At 40.2% G+C, this 15,029-nt stretch overlaps 1 protein-coding gene across 2 annotated transcripts; it reads right to left on the bottom strand.

The window, feature by feature from the left end:
- Positions 1-1,033: 1,033 nt before the first annotated feature.
- Positions 1,034-11,120, bottom strand: PFN2 (profilin 2). Of its 2 annotated transcripts, none has more exons than XM_074298348.1 (3): positions 10,712-11,120; positions 6,926-7,118; positions 1,034-2,826 (listed from the first exon to the last, which is right to left on the bottom strand). In XM_074298348.1, exons 1-3 carry the CDS (start codon positions 10,841-10,843, stop codon positions 2,729-2,731), a joined length of 423 nt encoding a protein of 140 aa, XP_074154449.1. In that variant the 5' UTR covers positions 10,844-11,120; the 3' UTR covers positions 1,034-2,728. The 2 variants fall into 2 exon arrangements, with proteins under 2 accessions (XP_074154449.1, XP_074154450.1); XM_074298349.1 differs by having other exon boundaries at positions 1,034-3,136; positions 10,712-10,973.
- Between the last annotated feature and the right edge of the window lie 3,909 nt (positions 11,121-15,029).

Below are 15,029 nucleotides of genomic sequence, written 5' to 3'. Positions count from 1 at the left end.
TGTTTATTCAGTTGTGTCTGACTCTGGCCCCATTTGAGGTTTTCTTGGGCAAAGAAACCATTTTGTTCTCCTGATCATTTTACAGATGAGGAAAGTGAGGTACCCAGTTAGTAAAGTGTCTGAGGCTTCTGTGCTGCCTAGGTGTCCCTAGTACTACTACTTGCTTAGCTATTTAGTTTTTTTTAAATTCTAGTTTTCAAATTGTGTCATGGAACTTTTGAGCTAAAAAGAGGATCTAAGAGCTCCAATCCATATCCTCATCATTCGAGTGGCAAGTATTCCTCACAAATCTTCTCTGCACCTCACTCTTCAAAAAAGTGAAGATTGTCCTTTTTTAATCTTTTGCCCCCTAGGGGGAAATTGCTTTACCTGGGGATGAGACAACTGGAACAACCCAGAAACAAACAACAGACGAGGATTAGATTTGTAGTTTTATTGGTAAATGCCTCTGCCAGTGCCTTTTGTGACTTAATCTTGAGAGGTGTCCAAAGTACAGTGATTGATTGATAAGGTGCCCTGAGTGATGTGCGTCAGACCCTGGACCCAAACATTCTTGGCTCTGAGGCACTCCCCACTATACTGCCTTTTAACTTTAAGGAAGAGAAATACTCGGGAACCATAACAAATGTCATTGTAGATGCCAAAAACCAACAACTGGAATAATAAATGGGCACTGTCTACATGGTCCCTGGGTTTTATACGATGTCAAAGCAACTCCTTCCTCAGCACCTTGGACAGAACCCCCTCTGGATGAAGGAAGGCATGGGTGGGTTAGTGATAAACTGAGCACCCACACCATCAAAATCCAATTCCAGGAATAAATCTCATGTTTCATTTCTGTGAACAAAGGATAGTTCACTTGGTATTGAATAAATTAGTGGCCAATCAGCTAAGAATTTTTGTTATGATGGTTTACAGCAGGATTTAGTCAAGCATATATTACCATTTTTGTAGTGGAGAGGAAGAAATATACATGGATATAGAAAGTCAACCAAAGTAGGAAGTCCATATGTTACACAGACAAGAGCCTATATTTTATTTGGTTGGAATAAATTTATTTCATCTGTCTGTAAACAAGGTGTTTTAATAATTATGGCATTTTTTGAAATGCATATTAAATCAGATGAGTTAGACTGTATCCCAGATGTAACAAAGTGCAGGGAAAGAAATGGATAAATCAGCAACAAGATTTTTTTTTTTTTAAAATCTGTACATTATCCACAAGGCCCAAACAATAGAAGCAAATACGAGAATGTCCCTAAAATAGTGCCATTCAAAATAAGAAACCCTTAATGGGTTAGTTAAGATCCATCTCACAATAGCAACAGTTCATTTTTAACAATAGTATGGCACAGAATACATATTTAAAAAATTCATCACAAGACAGCCAAGTCAGTTATTCCAACCAATACCATCTCCCATTTATTTTTTTATACAGAAGTCTTCATTTGTTTTTTTATTTATTTTTTTAAAATGAACATACAAGTTAGTTCCGTGCTTTGAACTGACAGCTTGGTTACACATATTTTGGATGACTAGAGCACAAGGCAGATTTACTCCACAGCAAGGGTGTGACAGGCCAAATGCAGGTTTTAGAATTTGAAATGTGTCTATTTCAACTATTTTAGCTTATAAAACTTCCAACCCTCATCCAAATATCGGTATTAAAGCAGCAATTCCATTTACTTTTTAACCAATCAGTGATCAGACCAAAATAAGTCAGTCTAGACTACCAGTATATATAGCTGAAGGTGGCAGTTTTTCCACAACAACAACATAATTTCATACGAAAACCCAAGCTGCAAATAAAAATTGGTCCTATGAAAAAATCGGACACACTCCAGATGGTTATGTTGGGGTATCTAATGTCCATGATGGCAGCCTTTCATAAATCAATTTTAAAAAACAGAACAGGAGCTGATATGAAAAAGAAAAGACAGACACAGACCTCTCAAGTGCCTGAGCTATTGCAGTGACAGAATGTCCCTGGGGAGTCAATCCAGATATAGTTTTTGTAAGATTGAGAAGGAAGTGTGCCCTTTTGCACCTTTTGCTCTTGTTTGCCATTGTACTCAAAGAAGTGTGTGCTCTAGACACTAGGAAAAAAAAAAAACTTTGTCTCTACTGGAGTACAACAACAATACTAAGGCAAAATGTCCTGCAGTTCTCAGCAGCTCATAAACAAAGATAGTGTTAAACTAGCTGAATAATCCAGGCACTGCATGAGGAGATGGAAGCAAACAAAATACCGTATGTGGGAAGGGAGGAGAGGGGAGGAGAGAAGAGAGATGCATGCACTTTTTCCTCCCAACCATGCTCTATAAAAGGAAGACTAAGGGAGCCGTGTAATTGCTCAAAGTGCTGAAAAGACATTGATCAAATTGGAGATTGTACAACCGGCACCTCGCTTAATTAGTGTTAACTTATTTTAGGAGTCTCAAGATCCCACTAATTGCTAAAATAAAGCAATGCCCAAATTGGCATGCCCCCCTCCCCCCAAATTTCAAGGTATCATGCATATCATTATTATGCTGCAATGATGGTGCCAGATAAGGGTCTTATTACATACAGTGGTTAACATACAAATGATCCATTTGGGTAAACAGAATCATGACATTAGAAAATAGGTAAATAAAAACAAATGAACTACCATCTACTGTCTGGTAGTATTATGAACATAAGTGGGGTGGCGATGAAGACGGTTGCTAGGTGGATGGGGAGAGGCTGCTTAGACGTCAGACCTCCTCAGGTATAAAGCGAGTTCAAATGCTTTCTTGTTCAGTGTCCCTCCATGGACACCTTCCTTTCCCATGACTATAACCAATGCTGGAGTACACAAGGAAACAAAAAGTGAACAGAATTACTTATGAAACAAAAACAAAAACACCTTTCCCCACCAACAAAGGGATACAAAGAAGACACAGGTTCATAATCCCATCACCTGCATTGCTAATAAAATTTCCAGAATGAAGACTTACGCTTACAATTAGGAAAGTTTAAGAGCAATCCCCCTAATACTTAACAGTCTTGCCTAGCAGCTAGAACCCAGAGTCTCTCAAGTATTTGGCCATTGAGTATGCCTTCTTATTCAATCCACCTCCATGGACCCCTTCTTTGCCCATTACAAAGACCAAGACTGAAAGAGAAAAAAGAAAAGTGTTTCAAAAGAAGTGTTAGACAAGAAAGTCATGTAAGTTTTAGCAGACAGCACATGGAATAAAAATTAATAAAAGTTATTATATTAAGCTGGTTTTCCATGAGCTACCAAGCACTGGTGCCAAATGGATCATTTAGAAAGTTAAAAATCATTCCAAAACAGAACTAGAAATTTTATTGATTTTTTTTCAAACTGGCAAGAAGCTACAATCTCATGCACAGCAATTACTGTGGTCACTAAAGAACCTTGAAATAGCTGGGAATGAATTCTGTATAAATATAGTAATGGGGAAATAATAACCTGTATAGTATAGGAGAAAACCTGGGATAAAAATATCGAAATGCCTAGGCAAGTAATAACTTAAACTAGATGCTGTTCTATTTAATAGAATATACATTTTTCCTATTTTTAAAGCATTTTTTTTTCCTCCAAACACTTTAAAATACCACTTAAGAAATGACTAGCCTTTTATTGCTATATGGGATGTTAAGACGAAAAAGTAATTGAGTTACAATTTTTATTGGATTTTAGCTATGGAAAAAATAAAATTTTTAAAATTGCGTTTACTGATGTTCTTATGTAAGACCAAACCAAGTGAATTAGATCCAAAATAATAAACAAGAGGTATATCTGTATAATGCAAAATTCATTAAAAAGTGAATGGATGGAAATTTTATATTGACTGCCACTAGATGTCAGTAAAATTATAACTTTAAGTATTCACTAATTAATCAGTACAGATACTTCTTCAATGAAGAATAGCGTCCTTAAAATTTTTTAATTCTCGTCAAAATACCACATAAAACAAATGTTTCTATTTATGTAGTAAAACAAAAGACGGTACATGAGACCATAAGTGTCTAAAGAAGACCTGGATTATAACTCTCCTGAAGAGGTGCTAAAGTTAAAAGACAGTTACCATTTGGTGGTCAATATCCTGATGCTGATCCTTTCCAAACTTAGCTATGAAATAGAGTCTATTGCCAGCCAGGATGTGCCCAGAGGCATTTCTAGCTTCATTGGATCTACCACAATTTATTGGTATAGCCTTCAAGAACTTGGAATTCTTAATATACTAGGAGGCATCAAAAAGGGACTTTTAAAGAAAATGGTTCAAGAACTTTTAAGTACGGGTGTGTAGTTACTGTTTTTTTTAAAGCAGCTTACACCTATCATGGCTCTTTTTATGTTATCTCATTTTATCTTTACTATAGGAGACTGAATCCTCTAGCCATCCTTCTAAGTTCTCTTTCAGATCTAAAGCTATGATTTTGGAAAGGAACAGCCCATGATACAAGCAGTACAAATATTTGTGCCCAATGTTAGAGATAAAACTGAAGACCTGAGAGATCATGCATTTGACAAGGAGCCAGGACTCCTAAGATACTTCTTGAAATCAGTGTCTTTACATCTCTATGCATCTAACATGTAGAACCTTACATTTCAGATATATTATACTTAGCTAATTCTGTATACATTAAAAAAAAAAAAATTCCAGATCCCAGTCATCTCAGCTACCAGAGCTGTAATCAATTTATATGAATAACTTTTGAGGCAATGACAATCTTAGTCATTAAAACCATACTGTAAATGAAAAGCCAATTTTAAAGATTTATTAGATGGTTAGTTCATATATGATAATGCTGTTTTCAAATTAAATGCTCAAAACCTGGATATTTTAGAAAAGAAGGATTTTCCTTTTTTTTTTTTTTTTTTTTTGCTGAAGCAATTGGCTTTTTTTAAATAAAGTTTTTAATAACTCTACAATTTTATATTATAAATGGATTTTACAGCAATTGAGGAAAATACCAATCCTTACCAATCCTTCCCACCCCCTTTAGAATCATTCCCTAAAAACCAGCAAGGGTTTATTCCTTTTAAGTTCACTGAATAAAAATCTTTTGGAATTTGACCATATAGTTAATAAATATCTGAATGAATTGTAAGGCTAGACTACTGTCAGAAAAAGAACTTAGGTTCTCTGGATATTTTAAAATCTAAGTATTCTCAGATGCTCAGTCCTATAGGATTTTGAAAATAAAACAATAAGAGGGATAGAATGGAAAAAGCAGATCACATAAATCTTCATTTTAATCATCTCAAGTAGAGGTCTAATAGAAAAATGAAATAACTGCAATTTATTGGTGATCCTGATAAAAATCTAGGAGGCAGATTTATCAAATCTGGATATGATGTAACCTGAAGGAAGGCTTTTAAAAACAAAGAGAATCAAGTTCCAAAAAATTAACAGAATGAAGATGAAAGTTCAGAGGGATATGTAAATATAGATATTTGAAACAAACACTTAAGGAAAAAAACTTTACTAGAATGGGAAAAACTTAAAATTGCAGTTTACATGAGGGGAGAAATAGGAATTTAACTGACTGCAAATTCAACAAGTGACAGTATTGATATGGATATAATTTCTAGAACAAGGGAGGAAAGGAGTCTAACAATATTCTGTGATGGGCTTTCCACATCTGAAATACTGTGCTCAGATCTGAACACATTTTAGGACTTATCAAACTGGAACCAATCCAGAGCGGGACCCTATAACGTGTTACCTAAGGAAAGGTTAAAGGAACAGAACTACTATGTTTAGCATAAGGATAAAAACCAGAGAGAAGAGGGGTAGATGTTTTCTAAAAAGGAGAGGTAAGTGTTACTTTGTATGGCTTCAGAAGAAAGAATTAGGCCTAGAGAGTAAAAACTACAGGGAGGAGATTTTGGCTCAACATGTTGAAGAACATTTTAACACAGTGTAGCATAGAGTCCTGGATTTAATGTCAGAATACTTGGTCCTGACTCATGTCTAATCCATAGCTGTGTCACTATGGGCAGTTCATGTTAACTTCTCTGAATCATGATTCCTTCTGTGAAGGATTAGAACACTTCTCCAAAAATCAAACAGGATGATCTGTGATATAATGAGCTCCTTGTCTAGGTCTATTTGGGCACAAAATACATGACCACCTATCAGGGATGTTCTAGGATGTTCTGCCTCTGTGTGAGGCAGGAGAGTGCACTACACAATCTCTTCCAAGATTTCTTTCTCTAATAAAGTCTGAAAGTAATAAAATGAATATTTAAAAAAAAGCAAATAAACTATGAAGGCAAGGAAAATTGGAAACCTGACAAAATTAATTTTCAAAGGAAGTGCTGTTCAATAAGTAGAACAATGGATCTGAAGCAGAGGACATAGGCTAAATTTCAACTTTAATTCTGCATTATTACAGCTGTGGGACCTTTAGCAAGGTATTTAACCTGTTCAGGACTCGGTTTTCTAAGGTGTAAAGTAATATATAGAATTAGGTGGACCTCTTAGGTCCCTTCCAGCTATTCAATCTATGCTTCTATGATTATCTCCCTATTAATTTATTTAATCAATGTGTATATTTTAATAATCTTATTATTAGTGACATGCTAAGTACTTTCGAAGAAATGAAATTTATGAAATTTACAAATGTAAAGATCAGTGTTAATACAGAATATTCAAATTCAGAATGATGACAGAATTAAGATTTAGCACTTGACAGGAAATGTTAGTACATTTGTCATCTAGTGCTACACAATACATGGAAACCATCTTAATAGTTTTTTTTTTTTTTTAAATTAAGGATTAATCCCTTGGTTATGGACTGACATTTTTTTATATATTAAAAGGCTTTTTTTTTTTTTTAAAGGATGCAAGTTACAAGGTGGCAATGCAATAGCAGTTAACTAATTACCTTACAGTAACTACTTTTGTTTTCAAAAAGACTGACTTACCTCGGCCAGCTCTGCCTACAGCAACATTATATGTCGGTTCACCACCTTGACTCTTTGTCCTGATGTCCATTGTGCAGTCACCATCCACATACAGACTATCTCTGATTACTGAGCACTTCTTTGCACCAAGAGTCAAACCATTGGTAAAGAAACCCTCTCGATCTTTTCCTACAATCATGTCTATTTCTATTGGCTGCCAAAAAAACAAAGCAAAAACAAAACCAAACCAGAAATCAGTACATTCTTTTGAAATTTTAACAACAGAAAATTCAGCAAGTGAAATTAGCAACATTATCACTAAGTTATCAGGGCCTCCAAATTTCATTATGAAAAATTAGAACTTTGGAACTTTGAATGTAGTCTTATCCAATTAATAAGTAGTTAGAAAACTTATAAACTTGATTTTATAAATCTTAGTAAGTAATTTTGATTAAATTTTAATAGGATGGGAAATACTCCCCATAATATAATTAACAGCAGAACTTGCTAACTGAAAAACAGTGATACAAATTAAAATTTTTCAAAGGCAGACACCTTTAAAATATTTCAGTCATATACATTTCTGTTTGTAACACATTCATATTACTTTATTATAAAACTTCTCTTTATAATAAAGTAAAAAATTCTATTTAGATCAGATCAAGTTCCTAAAAATCATCTAATTACACAGATTCAGATACAGCATTTTTAAAAATGAATTTATGATCTGTCTCTTACCCAATATTATCTGAGTTTATCATAGTCCTGAAATCTCCTAACAAAGTCATTGCTCTAACAAAACCCTTAGTTGGTATTCTTGGTTTGAATAGAAGAGCTAATAAACGTGGAGGAATTTCATAAGAATTACAAGATTCTAAGTCATCCCCCCCCCCCTTTCTAGTCATTACTCTTTCACCTCTTTCATTTTACTTCATTTCACCATCTCTCCCCCCCCCCTCCCATTTTTGATAGTGAGCTCTAAGGCAAAAGGATAAGAATTCTTTTTCTAATACTGGGATAGCACTGGCAAAAGAACAGAAAATGGAGGGAAGTAGAAAAAAGTGAGGTTGCCAATAGGCCTTAAGAGAAAATGTGCTTTCTAACACTCTAGGACTGAAAAAGAAGGCATCGCCCCCATCAGAAATGCAGAGTCACAGCAGGCCCAGCCATGTCCAAGCACACTGGGGGAGTCTGCCCAGCCAGACAGCAGCCAGGCACACAAAGGCTGCTGGGGAAGGCTGAGAGCAGTAAAGGGAAACTTGATCCCCAGATGCCAGACCTCAGGGTTTTCCTTTAACACTAGTCCACTGCAGGTACAGAAAATCTTAAAGGACCAGTGTCCAAGATTACCCTTTAAATGCCATCAACTCACAAACATTAAGTAAAGCTACAGTAGTTTAGAATGATAGAGAAATGAGAGGAAGGAAAAAAGGCAAAACTATCTGATACAGTACCATTTCAATGATTTATTTTTAAGGCCTGTGGGCAGAAATAAGCAGCAAAAATGATTGGTAGCTAAAGATTAAAAAGCAAATTCTCCTCAAACATGGCAACTAAGTCAAGACCTCCCAACCTCTAATGCTTTAAACAAAATCAATTACTACTTATGTCTAAAACAAGATAAAAGGTTGCTATACAGATCTACAAACATATTATGTTCAACAGAAATAAATTTAAACCAAATCCTTCCTGCTGAAATACCACTAAGGAGAAAAGGAGTGGTAGAAACATATTAAATATTGCCAGAATATTAAAATAACCAACTGAAAGCCCTTCTTCTCTTCCCCCCATACTCTTCTCCCTCCCAAGAATCTGTCTTTTTGGAACTAAACTGAATAACAGTTTGGGTAGGTTAGGGATTAATATTTCGCAGGAGAAGGAAAACGGTGTATGGAATGAAAAATTAATGGCAGTTCGCCATCTTGGAGGATATCTGGGGGAAAAAAAAAAAAAACCCAGTGTCAACGTTAAGGTTGGGATTCTCGAAAGACACCTACGTTGAAGGCTTAAGTCTGCGGCAAGCACTAGAGGCCAGGACGCAAGAAAACCTACGCAAAGACTCAGAGAATTCCCTCAGCCCGGCCTCCTCCCACCCCAAGCCGCAATGCCGGCAATTCCTTAAGCTAGCGGAGCCAATGAAACATTCAGGCACGGACATCAGAGTGCGGAACGGTCCTTCCATCTCCAACCCTTTTCTCTCACGACACACCGAATCCCCCAAAGTGGCAGGTGGGCAAAAACGGAAAACCCACAAATCACCAAAAACTGTTGCCGTCATCATGAGGGTTGGGAGTGTGCCTTCCCCTCTGGGTTCAGAAATCCCTTTTTACGTCCCGAGAAGGCTGGGCTGCGGGCTGCCCAAAGGAGCGCAATGAAACAGAGAAAGCCCGGCAGCACTGCCTAGGCTTCAAGCAGGAGGCAAAGCTCCGGGCCTCAGGTTGGGGGTGGGGAAAAGAAGGAAGATTAAGTAGGTAAAGTAACCTCTGGCTGCAGCATCCTAGCCCCTGATCCTACCGCCACACCTTCATCTTTAACGTTATGCTTTACTTAGACATTTCTGTTATATAACACACACACACACACACACACACACACACACACACACACACACACATTCTGCATGTTCCAGGGAAGCAGTTTCTGCCTTGGTCTTGCTAGGCACACGCACCCCCACCCCCAACATACATACAAGAACACAAAGCTTTGGTTTGCCTTTTATGCTTACATTCATTTCTATGTAATGTATACACCCCCTATCTATATACATAAAGCTTTTCCTTGCACTTATATGTACATACACACACATATCTGCCTAGCCAGACAGCAGCAAAAACAGATTCCCTCAACAGGATTAATCCTCATAAGGGATAATCCTACATGTTTGAACAAATCAAAATTTTAAGGTAAGATATTAAGGGAATGGAAGAAAAATTAATTTAAAAAATATTTTTCTTCGTCTCAATATTAACTGAGATCCATGAGAAACTTATAACTAGATAGGGATGGGGATGGGGGTGGGGCGACCAAAAAAGGTTTTTTAAAAAGAGAATGAAACAGTGGGAGAATCCCACCCCGTGAGAAACTAGTTCAGTCGCATTTTTAGGCTGTCAAGCTTTTCTGGCTCCTCCATCCCAAAACTGCTGGGAAAGAGGAGATCTACAAGGGAAACCGCTCCCTTCTGCCCATGCTCCTTTCCATTCCACCCTCCATCACCATCCTAACCCTTCCTTCTGGATGCACGAAGTTGGGGGTGGGGGGTGGTGGAGAGGATGCGGAGATGGAAGGAGGGATGCCAATTCGATGAGGGCCCAACCGGGGAAGACATCCGAAGAGGGGGCTAAGTCTCCTGCATCCGGGGCAGCAGAGGCGAGGGGAACAGCCCAGGGCTCACAGCCCCCTCCCCTACTGGAACAGCCCGGATCCTCAAGCGTCCCCCTCCCCTATTGCAGCTTCCTCCTCCAAGGAGAACAGCCCAGATCCCTGTGCGCCCCCTCCCCTATTGCAGGCCTCTTTCTCTTAAGGGGGGGGATCTAGAAGCCCCGAAAGCCACCTCCTCCTCCTCCTCCGAGGTGGGGGGGGGGCAGCATCCCGGAGTCCCGAGAGCCCCCCCCTCCTTCCTCCCGGGATGGGGGAGCTTTCCGGAGCCTAGAAAGCCCCCTCCTCCTCCGAGGGGGAACAGCATCCCGGGCCCCACGCGCCCCTCCCCCCGGTGGATGAAGGCTCTCGGGGCCCATGAGCCCCTCCCCCTCCCCGGCCCCCCCAAGGCCTCTTCCCTGCTCCCGGGCCGCGCGGCCGGTCGCGGCTTACCGTGATGCTCTGGAAGATGCCTCCGGCGGTGGCCGCCCACACGTACTTCGCGTCGCAGTAGCCGACAATGGCGGCCTCCTGGCAGCAGCCATCGCACATCAGGTTGTCCACGTAGCTCTGCCAGCCAGCCATCTTCGAGCCGTCCGTCCGCACTGCAGCGGGGCGAGCGGGGCGCGGGGCGCGGGCGGCGGGCGGGTCTGCGCACGCACGGAACCACCCCCGAGCCTAGCCGGGCCGAGCCGGGCCGGGCGGAGGCGGCGGGGACGGGCCCGGGAGACGGCGGGCAGGGCCGGCGTGCGCCCCGCGGCAGCGGCTGAGGCGGCTCGTCGCTCGGAGCCCTCCTCGCGCTGTTAGTTGACGATGCTGCAGCGCCCGACGCGTCCCCGCTCCGAGTGAGAGGCCGGCCGGCACCTAGGAGCCTCGGCTCAGGCGGGGCGGCGCGAGCGAGCGAGCGTGCGCGGCCCGGCAGGATCCCTCCGCCGCGCGAGGCGCCCAGCGAGCCAGCGGGCGAGAGCGCGCGGAGGGATACGTGAACACGGACACGTGCGGCCGCCCCCGCCCCCCCCCCCCGCCCCCCCGCCCCGGGCTCCCGGCGGGAGGCGCGCCACGGGGCCCCGATTCGAGGCGAGGGCGGGCTGAGCCGCTCCCTTCTTCCCTCGCGCCTCCCCAGAGCTGGGGAGGGCCGCTGGGGCTCCCCTCGCGACCTTGACCTTGTCCGCGAGGGCGCAGCCGCTGGGGAAGACGCAGTCTTTGACTCCCCTCTGAGGGGCTCCCCAGGCGTGGGAGGCGGGGGCAGCCCCTCAGTGCGGAGGGGTCTCACCGAGACTGCTCAGATCCTTTGTTGTGATTCAGGGGGTGGGAAATCTCCGGGGCCGGGGGGCTGGCGAGTCCTTCTCAGGAGCCCCCTGTGGCTGCCCTTACCTGAGCACGCCCACCCAGAGTGCCCCCATCTTCGTCCATAGAGGCTAGTCAAGAAATAAACCACCACAAAAATCACCCGCGGGGCTCCCCGAGAAGCGGCGGAGTACGGGGAGCTCCTCCGCAGCGCCTCGTTTGCCCATTCTCCTGGCTGTCCTTGGGACAGCGCGTCAATCCTGGGCATCCTCGGCACGTGCAGCTGAAACTGACCGCGAATTCTTAGAGCCGGGGCGTCCCCCCAGTCCTTCGGGGTTCTGCCGCTCTTAAGCTCTCATTGTTAGTGCAGGAGCCACGGAAGAAAGTGCGCTTAGGGAGGTAAGAGAATCCAGGTGCCTGCGATTCTGGCAAAGTGACCCAAGTAACCTCGTGTGCCATTTAACAGCCATGATGGGCGCAGGCCAGACTCAGCCCCTTAAATCAAAGCTCCTGAAACTGCGCGTCCCGACCCCATGAGGGGTACGGCGAGGATGGGAAATTTGGCAGCAGGATAAGATTCTTTAATTTTTTAAAAATTTAATTCTTTAGGTAAAAATAAAAATAAACACTCCACAGCCATCTCCCCAATGTGCACATTTGCTTTTGGCTTTAATGAATAGTAAAATGATAGGATACCAAAACCATTTTTTAGTTTTTTATGATTTGTTATCAGTTTGATTTATATACTTTTTTATATACCTATATATCTGAGGTTGTGTAAAAATGTCTTAGGTGAAAAGGGATCTACTGTGGAAAAAAAAAAATAAAAACTCTGCCTTAAGTGATTATATATTCCTTTGCCGGTTAAGAAGGGAGTGGGGTGAAAGTGTTGCTAATCAATGTGGGTTTGCAGAGTGGAGGGTTCTGGAAAAAGAGATCTGTTTTCTTCTTTGCATATGTTGAAATGTAGCTGAAACACAGCAGAATGAAAAAAAATGAAGTGTCGCCAACATGGCATTATGGGTCGTGGGTTTGGTTTGGAGGACTTACAAAGATGTTCAATCTAATTCATAACCCCATCGACCTACGCGCTGTCCCTTGGGTTTTCTTGGCAAAAGTACTGGAGTGCTTTGCTATTTTCTTCTCCAGTGAATTAAGGTGAACAGAAATTAAGGGATTTGTCCAAGATGACACCGTAAGTGTCTGGGATCACAGTTGGACTTCGCCACTTCAAGCCCAGCTTCACCACTGAGGAACTGAACTGCCGGCCACTCTTCCATTTACTAGTGGGACTTCAAGCAAGTCACTCAACCTCACTTCCCTCATGTGTAATGAGGGCTTTCCAAGCTACAAAGTATATGTTCCCTGGACTTCAAATGGAAAGAAAATTATTTTCCTACTTTGAAAACAAAGTATCTTGACATTATCAAAAGAGGACACCAAATTGTTTCAATCTAGCCAACATTTAAGATTGTATGTCTCCGTGCCGGACTCCCTTCTCCTTTAGTGATTATGTGTAATTTGCAATCCTAGCGTTGCCTTAAAATTTGACAATTTTACAGATTTGTTGAAACTTTGTCTTTATTTCAAGGTTTGCAAGACATTTCAGTCTTATGATCCGTTTATTTATTTTGCTTTGAGTTTTTGCTCAATTTTCTGTGTAATTTTCAGACAGCACAGTTCTTTTGTGCTATATATACTTTGATTCCTCCAAAAGGTTGCAGAAATGTTTTGAAACATGGTATAATTTCTATTCTATTCTCCCCAGAATTTGAAATCCCACTCATACTATCTTTTTTTTTTTTTTTTTTTTTTTTTTTTTGGACTATTGATGAAGAAAGTAGTGAAGGCATTTAAAAATTACGGTTCCAGATCTCAGACATACATTAAGGTGTTTTAAAATACTACATAGTTAAATTAAGATTTGAGAAATATTTATTAAAGTATTTTAAATGAACAGCTTAAAAACAATTTTAATCAGTTAATTCTCATTGACAGAATTTTTATGCTTTCTGTTTTCATTAATATGTATTCTCTTAAGGCAATTCTTTGGTTATTCTTTTTTACAGTTGGAAATTGATTTTCTTTCACATCATGATACATTATATATTTTGGTTATTAAAAAAAAAAGAGGAAATTTGCTGGTTTCCTGTGGCTTTTGCTATAGCCTATCTTAGGCACTTTCAAATTTAGAAGGTAGAGATAGAACATTGACTTGCAACTTGTCTTAACTAAGCTTATTAAATATTTACTATTTTTTAAGTTCTTTTCCAACTCTTTTTAAAATTTTATTTTATAATTATAACTTTTCATTGACAGTACATATGCATGGGTATTTTTTTTTTTTTTTTTTACCTTATCCCTTGCATTCACTTCTGTTCTGATTTTTCTCTTCCTTCCTTCCATCCCCTCCCCTTGATGGCAGGCAGTCTTATACATGTTAAATATGTTACAGTATATCTTAGATACAATATATGTGTGCAGAACTGATTTTTTTTTTTTTTTTTTTTTTTTTTTTTTGTTGCACAGGAAGAATTGGATTCAGAAGGTAAAAATAATTTGGGAAGAAAGACAAAAATGCTAACAGTTTACACTCATTTCCCAGTGTTCCTTCTCTGGGTGTAGCTGATTCTGTCCATCATTGATCAATTGGAACTGAATTAGGTCTTCTCTTTGTTGAAGATATCCACTTCCATCAGAATACATCCTCATACAGTATTGTTGTTGAAGTGTATAATGATCTTCTGATTCTGCTCATTTCACTCAGCATCAGTTGATGTAAGTCTCTCCAAACCTCTCTGTATTCCTCCTGCTGGTCATTTCTTACAGAACAGTAATATTCCATAACATTCATATACCATAATTTACCCAACCATTCTCCAATTGATGGGCATCCATTCATTTTCCAATTTCTAGCCACTACAAAAAGGGCTGCCACAAACATTTTGGCACATACAGGTCCCTTTCCCTTCTTTAGTATCTCTTTGGGATATAAGCCCAGTAGTAGCACTGCTAGATCAAAGAGTATGCACAGTTTGATAACTTTTTGGGCATAATTCCAGATTGCTCTCCAGAATGGTTGGATTTATTCACAACTCCACTGACAATGCATCTATATCCCAGTTTTCCCACATCCCCTCCACAATTCATCATTATTTTAAATATTTATTATGAGAATGCATTATTAATGTATTTCTTGGGGAACCTCAGGACTAGAAAAATAACAAGAATAGCTGGGCTGTATGTCAAAAAAGAAATGCATGGTTTTATTAATACAGATAGATACTGTGATGATTTGATAAATCCAACAGTTCTCAAAGGATGACATTAACACCTTTGAGGATCCTGAGATCCTGAGTTTAAATTTTTTTTTTATCAATAGTACTTTATTGTTCCAAATGTAAAAATCATTTTCAACATTCATTTTTGTAAGATTTTGTGTTTGAAATTTTTTCTCCCTTCATTACCTTCCCCAAAGCAATCT

Source organism: Sminthopsis crassicaudata, chromosome 3 (genome assembly GCF_048593235.1).
Source record: "Sminthopsis crassicaudata isolate SCR6 chromosome 3, ASM4859323v1, whole genome shotgun sequence".
Taxonomy (NCBI): Eukaryota; Metazoa; Chordata; class Mammalia; order Dasyuromorphia; family Dasyuridae; genus Sminthopsis; species Sminthopsis crassicaudata.
This window is presented reverse-complemented; position numbering and strand designations above follow the sequence as displayed.

What these genes read in the sequence shown, in the direction of transcription:
- PFN2 (XM_074298348.1), bottom strand. Translation starts at nt 10,843, where the DNA reads ATGGCTGGCTGGCAGAGCTACGTGGACAACCTGATGTGCGATGGCTGC. An exon ending in GCATCTTCCAGAGCATCACG is followed by an intron (nt 7,119 to 10,711) that starts GTAAGCCGCGAC and finishes TTTTTTTGGCAG; the next exon opens with CCAATAGAAATAGACATGAT. An exon ending in TGTAGGCAGAGCTGGCCGAG is followed by an intron (nt 2,827 to 6,925) that starts GTAAGTCAGTCT and finishes TGTGTACTCCAG; the next exon opens with CATTGGTTATAGTCATGGGA.